The sequence below is a fragment of the Carcharhinus amblyrhynchos genome, chromosome 12 (genome assembly GCF_965287045.1).
Source record: "Carcharhinus amblyrhynchos chromosome 12, sCarAmb.v2.hapA, whole genome shotgun sequence".
Classification (NCBI taxonomy): Eukaryota; Metazoa; Chordata; class Chondrichthyes; order Carcharhiniformes; family Carcharhinidae; genus Carcharhinus; species Carcharhinus amblyrhynchos.
In genome coordinates, this window is record NC_137335.1 from 52,552,234 (window position 1) to 52,565,406 (window position 13,173).

Genomic DNA, 13,173 nt, shown 5'->3' on the forward strand with positions numbered 1-13,173 from the left:
CATCTTTTGAAGAAGTGTATTTTAGCAGAAGCATATTCTGGAAGTCATCCCATAACTGATTTTGGCCTGGGAAAGATGCAAGAATGACAGAGAGCAAATTCCACAATTCTTCATTTTCTGATCTTACATTGGAGCCCTTGAGTGTAGGCAGGAAGGGGTAGAGGTGTCATTTGTTCACAGCATGGAAATAGATAGGCTCGAAGAATGGGGAGGTAAGTGACAAATGGAGTTTAATGTAGAGAAGTGTGAGGTGATAATAGGTTTTTCCAAAAGGGATAGGAAAAGACAATATAGATTTAATGGCATAATTCCAAAGAGTCTGCAGCAACAGAGGGACCTTGGGTTGCTTGTGTATCAATCATTGAAAGTGGCAGGATATATTGAGAGTGTGGTTAGCAAAATATATTGGACCTTGGTCTTCATAAGTAGAGACACCGAATACTAAAGCAGGGATGGTATGTTGAACCTTTTATAAAGCTCTGGTTAGGCCCAAGCTAGAATACTGCATTCAGTTGTGGTCATCACCCTTTAGAAAGGGTGTGATGGTTCTTGAGAGGGTACTGATGAATGCCTCCAGGAATGGGAGACTTTAATTATAAAAAGAGGTTGGTAAGTCTGGGTTATTCTCCTTGGAACAAAGGGCATTGAGAAGAGATTTGATAGTGGTATATAAGGATATAACAGGATTAAATAATGTAGACAAATAAATTCCTATTAGTTGATTGAAGGGGTGGCAGAGATTCAACATTGGGAAGTGGAGAACAACCCTGCCTTTGCTGACCCCTCCTACATCCCCTCTCAATGACCTCACTCTGCAGGCCCCTCACTCCCACATTACTTACCTGTAACTTGGCTGGCCCTGCAATCCTCAAATCTAATTGACGTTTTTCCTACAGTAGCAACTACCTGCCCTGTGGTGCTGCTGAGCACAAGAGCTGCCGGCCTCTAATCGGCCAGCAACTCTTGGTAGACAAGACTTCTGCCCTTGGACTCTTGAATCGAGGGAAAGGCCCACCGATGGCCTTGCCACTGCTTGGTTGACCTGATTAGTCTACCTGATGTTAGAATGCAACTGGTGATAACATTGCACCTGTTATAATGTGACCAATAGTTACAAGCTGTCAGGGTCAGCTGACCTAGTAACCAATAACAGAATGATGTGATGATCAGCTGACCAGCTGACTCAGTATAAATTAGAACATGTTGGGAATTGTGGGGGAGCTTGGAATGCCCCAGGGTGAGCTCTCAAGTTTGGAGTACTGATATTTCTTCATTAAACCATTTCTTTGATTTGTAAGTTGGAGTAAATTTTATTTCATTCTTATTGTCTACACTGGAAGAGTTCCTTCTGGATTAACACCTGAAAAGAGACAAAGCGGGTCACTTGCTGCTCTCCAGCTGACAGTCAAGACTCCTAGTGCCTCACCATGATTCCACCTAATATATGAATTTGTGTATCTTCACCACTTGGCGATGTGGGTGCAAAATCATCTTCCATACCCTTGGTAGGAGAAATGAGACAACCGTTTCCAGAACTCACCACTAAATTCAGAATGAATGCCAGTAAAGCTCGGAAAATGGCGGGTACTGGTCCAAGCTATGCTAGTATACCTTAAAATGAAACTCTAAGGTGGATAAGGGCTAGTCATTTGCCAGTTTTAGTAGTCCTTCCTTGCCATCTATACCTCGCCATTGATTTAGCGAGAAGAATGGAATTCAAGTAATTACATTATCAATCTCATCTGTTATAGCCCAGAGACCGAATAGCCTTTTGTACATTCATTATCAAACTTACAAATGAAAGATTTTGTACGGAGTTAAGAATTTAATTTTCAGACAGATCAACATCTTGGAAAAGCGTCACTGAAAAAAAATCTCCCTCTGACGAGTTATTTCATCTTAGGTGGAACTTTTGGATGCAAACAAAATTTTAATATTACAAAATTCATGGGGAAGACAGTTTCATTAAAGATGATCAATCTTAACATCAATCATTTCTTGCTTTATTTTCTTAATAGGATAATGAAGACCCAACAACTGCAACTGGTACTAGTTTCCCATAGAATCCCTACAGTGCAGAAGGAGGCCATTTGGCCCATCAAGTCTGCGCTGACCACAATCCCACCCAGGCCCTACCCCTATGTCCCTACATGTTTACTCACTAATCCCTCTAACCTATGCATCTCAGGGCTCTAAGTGGCAATTTTTACCATAGCCAATCAACATTACCCACACATCTTTTGACTGTGGGAGGAAACCGGAGCACCTGGAGCAAACCCACGCAGACACGAGGAGAATGTGCAAACTCCACACAGACAGTGACCTGAGCCAGAATCAAGCCCAGATCCCCAGAGCTGTGAAGCAGCAATGCTAACCACTGTGCTACCATGCCGTCCCGTGTTAACTCAAGAACTTAGAAAAGAGGCAGTCAGTTAAAAAACAAATGAATTCATTAATGATTTTCACAAATTCATTGGCTTATAACTTTTGAACTCAGGACATCATAACTGGGGTACACCCCAAAAATGGGTTGAGGAATTTCAAACTTCTGCTGGGCAAGAGTCCTGCAATGGGAACCATCCTGGAATATGATATAAATTGTGCACTTCATATGGCTCTGCTTTCTAGTATTAGCTATCCAATGAAGTTTGAAGAATCAAAACCACTTCTAAATTCTGGGTTACTCCCACTGAGCCTTCCCAAACCCACCACAAGATCCCCTCACTACCCCATTGACCTTTCCAAGACACTGCCCCACTCCCAATCCCCCAATTGATCCCGATTGCCCTACTGAAACCTAAAGGACTGCCCCCACACCACCAGGCCCAAAACTATATTCCCTGACAACCTTTTCCTGACTGCTTTCTTCACCTCTCTACCCCACCTACCTCTACACTGACCATCTCCCCTCCCCTAACCACTTCTACCTGTCACCCGCACAACCCCACCCACATCTACACCCATCCAATTACCTTATAAACCCCACTGGTCCCTGGCTTCTTAAAGTGTCTGGACCTTTAAATTTACCTGCTTTTTGGCGGCTAATGCAGTAACAAAGGGCATGGTTTCCTTCCTTCCCACTTTCCTGCCCTCAACACAAGACCTCAGGAACCCACTAAACTACACTGTCCTTGCTCAGCCTGAGTCAGAAAGATGGGTGAGAATGGGGCAGCTTCACTTCCAGTTAAGTAGAAGCAGAATGGCAGTCTGACTCTGATTGCCATTCCATTGAAGATACAGGGCCAATTATCTTCTGATAGGTGTCAATTTGGAGGCCTTGACAAGGTTCTGCACTGGTCAGCCCTGCTGCATGACAACAAAGGAGATAAAATGTAGCCTTAAAAGATCTTGATTTAGTGATCTGATATTCCCTACACCAGCAACTTTGCTCAATTTTACGAAAAGTGAAAATAATATTAATGGTAGGTTATCTTCAAGCTTGGACACAATTATTCTTGGGTTTGAACTGTCCTTTAAAAAATTATTTCATCTGACCAATCTAAAATATTTTAACAAATTCAGTAATTTGAATTTTCTGTTTTCAGAACACAAAATTATACATCACAGATTTAAGTGCAAAACACAATGAATGGCATGCCTTAATGTTACTTTTGACAAAAGAGAAACAGCACTGCTATTTCATATATTGCATCCATTGCACAGTTCAGTAACTTTATAGTAAAGATATATTAAAGCAAAATAACTGCATCTTCAAACCTGGTTATTACAATATGAACACACAATATCAGTCTCAGTTCCACAACATCTGCATGGGGTTGAACTGCATCAATCTTGAATATAAACATCAAGAGGTGTCAGCACATTTTTCAGCTTGGAAGTTTCTCCATGATGAATACTCTACATGCTCTAGGTCAAAATTTAGTTACCCAAGGCAAGACCAAATGTCAATACCAGACTCTGCATATCACACTATCCCAGCACTTCATGAAAAAAAATCAATAGGCTCTGCTGTAGGTGAACTGTTAGCATGCAGTTTGTATTACTTCATGGTCCTATTAACGTCAATCTTTGGGATAAGCTTTCAAACAAGTGGCGCAGTTCAAGCAAATGTTTTTGAGATATGAAAATTTGAATATTAAAATAAATACATAAATTAGGAATGCAATGGAAAATATAATTACTTCCTGGATTTGACCTCATCTGCAGCGGCTTTGAAAATAAATCACATTATCCTATAAATTATGAGGCTTAAACTTTAATTCTTGTTGACAGCAATATTACTAAAGGTTGTAATTGCAGTGTGCATGTAATTGTGTCTTGTTGGTCTACATGCAGTGCTGCATTCAAAGAAAGCATTGCTGTACGGATTGGAAGATCAAGGGGTAAATTCTAATTTTTATTGCGTGGACAAATTAACTAGCCGAATAGATCAACTGTCCATTGTTGAATCCAACCGATTTATGTTCCATTGATTTCAATGGAATGAGAATCAGGCATGTTCTACAAAGGGCGCTTAGTTGAATCCACCACCACTGCCCAGATAATCAAAATGAACACGCACCTCAAAATTTTTATTATGAATAAATAAAGCCTCCAGTTTGTTCACTACAAAATAGAATAAGCTTGGGCATCTAAGCACTTGGATCAATGTGATATTTAGGAAAACACATAAAGACACTGCTGGGTTTGAGTTAGTAAAAAGTCTGACAACACCAGGTTTTAGTCCAACCTATTTATTTGATAATATACTCGCAAGCTTTCGGGTTAGCCCCTTTGTCAGGTGAATGGAGAGTTCTGCAGAATAATATCTTGAGAAGCCCACTGGACAGGATAGATATTCCTAAATCAAAGATTCATGTTAATATGAATGGCACATTCAGCAAGCAACTGAATGGAACTCTGATAAATCATCAGACATGTGTATTTGCTGATTCTTATCCACTGTGAGTCTGAGCTCTAACCATATGCTGAACATTCGACTATAAAGCCATTTAATTAGCTATATCTAAATGTTATTTTTTAACCATGCAATTGTTTTCTTTAATACCTATTCCAATTTTTGGTTTCCATTTTTGCAATTTTATTGCAGTTTCTAACATATTTTGGACCTTTCCATTTTTTGTCACTGTTTAAATTTAAAATGTTTTTTGTCTCTGAATAAAGAATCAAAAGATATTGGTAATTCCGGGGGGGTAGATAGTCAAAGTGATGTTTGGAGGGCTAAAGAGAGATGTGGCTTTGTATGGTGCAGCTCTATGAAAGACCGGAGTGAAGATAGGTGATAGAATGGTTAGTTATGATGTGGAGATGCCAGCATTGGACTGGGGTAGGCACAATAAGAAGTCTTACAACATCAGGTTAAAGTCCAACAGGTTTATTTGGTATCATGAGCTTTCAGAGTGCTGCTCCTTCATCAGGTGACTCACCCTGATGAAGGAGCAGTGCTCCGAAAGCTCGTGATACTAAATAAACCTATTTGACTTTAACCTGGTGTTGTAGAGTTGTTAGTTATCAGCAGCAACTGTTGTGATTATTTTTATCTCAAAATAATGTTAATATAAAAATGAGAGGGGTGAGTTTTTAATCAGCAAAGGAAACACTGAGTATTGAAGTGGAAGTGCTATTGATTAGTGTTATGAGAAATGCAATAATTTACTGGAAGACTATAAGACGTGGGATCAGAAGCAGGCTGTTCGGCCCATCGAGTCTGCTCCACCAGTTAAGGAGATCATGACGGATCTGAAATGATAACCTCAACCCCATAACCCTTGTTTCCTTTACTGATTAAAGATTTCTGATGCAAATTGCCCGAAGTATATTGAATTGGAACATGAAATGATTACATTTTTGTAATCAGTAATAATGCCTTCTTTTCTGGGTATTTATTTCACCAAAATAATTTCAGAATTCACACTCACTATTGCTTTAATCAATGTTGAATTTTTAAATTATAAATAGTTGGCTAATGATGTGAAGGTGTACATTTTCTGTGATGAACGCCAGGGGTAGTATTTTAAGGCTGATGAGCGATCGGCACTCACCAGCCTGAGTCAGAGCTTGACGTACAGTGGCTGACACGCAAAATCCCACTGCTATTTAACACTCACTTGAACGTTCATTGGCAGTGGTGGGGGGGATGGAAGGAAGCCCCATCTGTGAGAGCTGTCAGTTAATCAGATTAGCCAACAGTTCTTCAACCTGGCCAGGCACTGCACTGCAGTGTCCAGAAGCAACGCTTTGCCTGGGACTAAGTCCTAGGACTTTTGAAAAGGTGTCCCAGGCATCCCAGGGTGAGAGAACATCCGGAGTTGAGGGGAGGTGGGGAGGTGGGGAGTCAGGAGGGGTGATCGCAGGATAAGCCAGGGGTGAAGGGGTCCCCAAATTCCAGTGCCCGGGGTGGAGGACACCCCAACTCTGAGGGGGCCTTCAGAGTGAGATGCCCCACACTCTGGCTGACTGAGATGGGGAATGTTCAAGGGTCACTTTATCATCCTCCACCCCCCACTCCCACCATCTTAAAAATTAAGGTTGGGTGGGATTAGGCCCTTAAGCAGCTATTATGTTGAAGTAACCATTAGGTGGCCAGATAAGGGCCTTAATAGGTGAATGAGCAGGTTTCCCACCCAAGGCACTGCCCAGCCAAGCATGAAATTGCATTTGGATTTTGGATGGGAGCTTACTGTGGGGGGATTCCTGTGCCCTCAACACCTGCCTTGTAGGGATCATAAAATTCTGCTCTAGATCTTTTAAATATATTAAGTTAAAGCAAAATGAACTGTTATAAAAACCTCTAATTAGGACAACAGCCCTGGAAATGATTGTTGGTACTATTAGTGGACAATGTTTTCTTTGCCTGGTATTTTAATACTGTGGGTGAGATTTTTCCACTTCCCAGCCACATGTTTCCTGACGGAGGAAGGCAGTGTGCTGTTCGCTAGTGGTGGAATTCTCTGGACTTGCTGCTGTCAATGAGATTTCCCATTGATGTCACCTCATGCTGTCATGAAACCCACTTTCAGGGATGCGCTTCTGGTGGGATGGATAATTCTGGCTCAGTAAACCAACAGACCAAAGGAATATCATACAAGCAATAGTCTCTGGAATTCTACTGCCTCGCTCGCCATGGAATCAGAGCAGACGAGGGGTGGACAATGGAAATGTCCGTTGACCTCGGGTGGGAATTTCTGGTATCAATCGAGCGAGGCAGCAAAATCTCGCCCAGTAAGTGTAGCTAATAGTAATTTCAAGGGAATAGTGACTAAATATAGTTCAGTACAGAAGTAAAGTGTATCTGATTTGTTCTTCAGCACTGAATGGAAATGATTTCAGTTTGGAAATTGAACTTGAATTGAAATTCAAGAGGCAAAATACTGCTGATGCTGAAACTCTGACAGTTAAACAGAAAATGCTGAAAATACTGAGAACGTCAATCAGTATCTGTAATGAAGAAATCAGAACCTGACAATGATCTGTTCCAGTGATTCAAAGCACCAAACAAAATTTTCCACATACTGTGGTGCTGAGCACAGGAATAACAAGGAAATCTATTAAAAGCAATGTGCAATGCATGAAGAGGAACTCTCTTCCAACAAATAGATAAATGTCTCTGCATGACAATTGATGAGGTGAGGTAAGAGTGACTGCTGTTGACACCAAGACAGCATTTGACTGAGTGTGAGTCAAGGGAACCCCCGCAATATTGAAGTAAATGGGATTCAGGGCAATCTCTGCACCGGCTTTCGTCAGACAAAGCACAAAGGAAAGTAGTTTTGTTGTTACAGACCGACCATCTCGGCCCCAAGATATCTTTGCAGGGGTTTCTTAAAGTAGTGTCCTAGGCTCAAACATCTTGAATGTCTTTTCTTCGTTTATGGAATGTGGCATTAAAAATCCAACTTATGTTGTCCACCCCTAATTGCCCTTGAACTGAATGGTTTACTGGGCCTTTTCAGAGACCAGTGAAGAGTCAATCATATTACTGTGGGTCCAGATCCACGTGTAGGCCAGGGAGGGTCAGAATCTAGATTTTCTTCTCTAAAGTACATTAGTGAACCAGATGAGTTTTTACAGCAATGATGGTTGTTACAGTTACTGAGATTAATTTTGTAGATTTATTTGTTGAATTTAATTTCCATCAGATGATGTGGCGATTTGAATCTGTGTCTTCTGGGTGAGTAGTGACATTACCACACTGCCACCATTGCCCCCTCTGCTTTGTGAATGAACTTCACTCCAATATAAAATCAGAGTGGGGAATTTCACTAACGTTTGTACAGTACTCAGTACCAATTGCAATTCCTCAGATACTGAAGAAATCCGTGCACACATGCAGCAAAACCGGGAAAATATTTAGGTTTGGGCTGATGAATAGTAAGTAACATTCATGTCACACAAGTGCCAGGCAATGATCATTTGTAACAATAGATATCTAACCACCTCCCCATGACATTCAATGACATTACCAGCAGAGAACACCCCCCCGCACCATTAATATCCTGGGGTTTGCTATTGACCAGAAATTTAGCTGGACCAGTCATACAATACTGTGGCTACAAGAGTAAGTCAGAATCTTGAAATTTTTTGGCAAGTGATTCACCTCTTCACTCACCAAACATTGTCCACGATCCACAAGGCACAAGTCAGGAGTGTGATAGAATACCCTCCACGTGCCTGGATGCATGCAGTTCCAATAACTCTCAAGAAGCTCAGCATTATCCAAGAGAAAATAGCCCACTTGAAAGATACTTTAACCACTACCCTAAGCATCCACTTGTACAAGGGCAGCAGTGTCTACCATCTAGCAGAGGCAGAGAAGTAACCTGCTAAGGCTTCTTCAACAGCACTCTAAACCCACAACATCTGCCACCTAGAAAAACAAGGTCAGAAGATGCATGGGAATGCTACCACCTGAAAGATCCCCTCCAAGTTCACACATCATTCTGATATGGAACTATATAGCTGTTACTTCACTGTTGCTGGGTCAACAAAACCTGGAACTCGCTTCCCAAGAGCCCTGTGGGTGTACCTATCCCACACAGACTGCAACGGTTCAAGAAGATAGATCACCGTTACCTTTTCAAGGGCAATTAGGGATGGACAATAAATGCTGGCCTTGCCAGTGACGTTCACGTTCCACAAAGGAATAAAAAAAATTATATATTGATTCCATCTTTGTAGTTGTTTCATGGCATGAGTAGTTTGATTAAAGAAGATAAGGAGCAAGAATTGACTATAAATTATAACAGACTGGATCAAAAGTAATTGATTTAAAAAAAGCTGCTTACTCTTCACACGAGTGTATTCAATAATAACATAAACTATAATACTTGTCTTATTTCTCACCAATGTTATTTATTGAAAAAATGTAACACCTGATCACTGATCTAATTGATTTAAAAATGATTTTGGTGCATTTAAAGTCAAGTTGATTCCGGAGTGTTATTTTTATTCTGGGTTTAATTTCTTGTTAAAGTCACTCCATGGTTCCACTTAGGTATTCAAGGAACAGTAGCCAAATTAGATTAAAAATGGTAATTACTCTATCACAGCACTGCAAAGTAAATCTATTATATGTTTCTATAGAAGAATCTGTTCCTTGGCACTAAAACTTCGAAGTCATTTGCAGTTTTGAATGAAATTTATATGGCTGGGGTTGTGGTCGGCACTGTCTTCGGGGATATGCAGCATATTCAAGGCTATGTTTAGACATCATGGCAAAATCGAAACCTATCCCAGTAAGCAGCAGAAGCAGTACAAATAATGAACTTGAAGGTTAAATAAAATGGCTTAAATAATGCGGTAAACTTGAATGTACTAAGAAGGCTTAGCAAAAAAAAAATACTTTGTCAGTTTAAGAAGCTCATGGAAATCAAGCATTTGATTTCCAATTTCATACTTTGCCATACAATCAATTCTTTTTAGTCAGACTGTCTCTAGATTTACTTCTCTGCTGTAGTAAAATGAAGAAGCTTTCATTAATCTTTCAGATGCCTCATATTAACGACGAGGCTCTTGCATGAACAATGTAACAGCAATTAAAAAGCCCATTAATCTGCATTACAGCTATTAAAGATGCATGTCATTAAACGGTATCGAGTTTGATTCATTTTCTCACCAAAAATGGAACAATTATGGTCTGGCAATGTACTTTGTCATCAAATTAGGTTGGAGTTTTCCAGCAAATGGCTTTGCAATTCTTTAGTTATTCACCTATTTTATTATTCATCACTGAAATGTGGAAGCTAAAACCTTCAAAATGTTCTACCTTCTTCTGGTGTTGCAAGTTTCCATGTGCCTGCGCTTTCTGCACAGCCAGCCATAGTGCAGACAGTCAGTGTAATGCTATAATTTGTAAAAGGAATCAGGCCAGTCAAGTTTCCTATAAAGGGAACAAACAAGAATTGGCAAGTGTAAATTACCTTATTATGCAGAAATAACAGTTTAAAACAACCAAATTAAAATATTAAGTACGCAGCCTGCATAAATGCGTTAGCAACACACTTCTATATTTTGTGCAGCCTCATCAGAGAGTGTTTGGCCAGCATCTACTATAATCTGTTCCTCTTCATTATGTTAATCTGTGGGCGGAATGATTCTTGTCATCTTCATGTAGCCCCATACAGCAACAGTAAACACCTTATCCTGTCCTTAATTGGACAGGTGTCTGTATCTGTGTCACCCAGCCTTTAATTCAATTAAGGCACAGTCTGCATTACACTCATTACACAATCATTTTCCTGGTTATTTTCATCAGTCTGCAGAGTTTACCTGCCAGGGAACGGGTGTCAGTAAAGTTGGCCCTGATGAGGGGCGTGCTGGGACTGTCCTCATTGTATGCTTTGAAAATGTACTTCTCAATTACACCTCTGACCTCAGCAGGCTCGTCCCAGCTCACCTCAACTCTGTAACCATTTATACTGCGAATCCTTGAGGGAGTCGGCACATTTTGTGGAACTGGAAGGAAAAAAAATAGAGTTGGATAAAGACCAGAAGTCCACATGAAGCACCGCACATCTGTCAGCATTAGAGGCTGCAGTAAATTGAATGCAAAAATTACCATAATTATTATAATTTACAAGTTGCAACTTTCTGACAGTTGAAAACAGAGAACACAGGTTTATTTTCCAGACTTTCACACCAAGCTATGTCTGTTTAAATCTTTAAATGTGTCATAATGAATTCACAAAAATGCTATGTAGATTTTCAGTAGTACCACTATAATCCTACCTTAAAACACTATTTTGTAAAATAATACACTGGGTTTACAACTGGGACTGACTTGTCATATTTCATAATCTGTATCGAACAATGAAGATCAGAACAATCACTGCTCACTGCTATACTTCAAAATCTATCTGGCAGAAGACAGGTAGAGTAATGGTTAAGGTAGTCCCTTCAGACTGTTGTGGTCACAGTTTCAAATTTCAGTGGTATTTCTCCATTATAACGCTTGCTTCTCCCTGGAGTCCCATGATGGATTTAATCAGCTGCAAGCCAGGCCTCCAGGTGAGATGCCTTCCTAAAGTGGTTTCTCCCCTCAAAGAAAACTTTATACACATCTTACATCAAGTATGTCTGATGCTAAATGCACTGAGCAGCAAAGACACTGGAAGCTTTGTAAACGTACAAAATCTTTCTCCTTGCATTCTGAATGCGACAACCCGTTGTGAAGAGAAATGGAGGGGACGGGGACGAGGAAATTGAACCAAATTAAAATCGCGAAATACATTCAACAGAGTTGCAGGGAAAAAAATAAACAAATCCAGCCCTGAATGTAACTGACGGACATTTGCAATTAGACAAGGTATTGGATTATATTTACAAACATGGTAGCTGTTGTCCACCACGGTACACGCAAAAAGTGAACCAATAACAAAAAATCCATGATAAAGGCTGCCTAATAATTTATAACCATACATATAAACTGCTCACTTTCCTGGTGAAAGACCATCCGCATATGCTTATGATCATTCTGATTTACTCTATTTTCAGCCTTATGAATTCAGCTACTGCATTAGTAAATAGTATTCTTAATTTAACCTATTCTTTAAGAATCAGGGTCAATTATTCTTTTTGTAATTGCTCTACAGAGCAGCCAGCAGCAATGGAGAGCCCAGTAAAACAAATAATTTGCAGGAATAACATTGTTGAGAATTAAGCAAAAACCAAAAAGTCTAGTCTGATTAAAGCAGAGCTTGAAAATGCACATGGGACCATTGTGCACTTAAACACACTTGGTTTATATTAAAGCCAACAATAAATAATATTTAAAAATCAATGATATTTTATTCATTTGTCCAAAAATTATTTTGCTCTCAAATGTAACTAATTAATAGTTACAGGAATACCAGATGGTTATTATTTTATTACAAATGACTACACAAGGGACACAGTGGCAACACCCAAGAAGCTTTATGGCAGGATGATGGATGATTAGCCCAGCAGAAATGTATGTGGACTCACAAGTCACTCCATGGAAACAGTATAGTTTCCCTCACTTCAAAAGCCATTCTCCCCTCACACATACTTTATTTGAGGTAGCTAAATAAAATAAACTGCATATATTTTCTATGGATTATAAATCCTTTTGAAAATGTAACAAAAGTCCACCTGCGTTGCTTTAGTTCCATTAGTGGAGACTTTTAAACAGTTTATAGTTATTAACATCTAACAGCATGAAACTATCTTAACATTTTTGACAGAAGGCATGCCTTATTTTTTTACACATCCCATTCAGTTTTGCTGAAAATCTGGTTGCATGAAATTATTACACAATCTACATCGAAGCCCAGTTACAAAATGTAAGAAAAAAACACGAAGACAGAAAAATACCCTCTGGTCCATCCATCCTGTTCCACATAAAAGTGATGTATGTGTTTTACAAATCATACACGCCCCATTCCATTCTGTCTGGGAACTAGATAGTCTAGAAAAGGTGAAAAACCAACTAAAAGACACAGCCAATTAGAGGACAAAATCTGGAAAGTTCCTCTCCGCTTCCCTTAGGTAATTAAAACTAGTCCGGAGATCAATCTGGTCCTGATTAATGTTATGCGTTACTACCTTATATGAGATGATCTCTGCCCCAGTCAGAAATAGGTCCAACTCTTGCTTGAAGGAATTCAGCAAAAATGTAATATAATTCTGTTTTATAATCAGATCATCATAGAACTTTGCTTCCATTTGCTTTACAGAATTATGGGATGAAATTTA

The 13,173-nt window shown here is 39.7% G+C and overlaps 1 protein-coding gene across 3 annotated transcripts in view; it reads right to left on the reverse strand.

Moving 5' to 3' along the window:
• The window catches only part of ush2a (Usher syndrome 2A (autosomal recessive, mild)), an 815,153-nt gene that overhangs the window by 473,816 nt on the left and 328,164 nt on the right, over nt 1-13,173 (reverse strand). For all 3 annotated transcript variants that reach the window (XM_080200528.1, XM_080200527.1, XM_080200526.1), the window contains 2 exons: nt 10,729-10,914; nt 10,226-10,339 (listed from right to left, as the gene is read on the reverse strand). In XM_080200528.1, the coding sequence (XP_080056654.1) occupies nt 10,226-10,339; nt 10,729-10,914 (300 nt within the window). The remainder of the gene's footprint in view (nt 1-10,225; nt 10,340-10,728; nt 10,915-13,173) is intronic.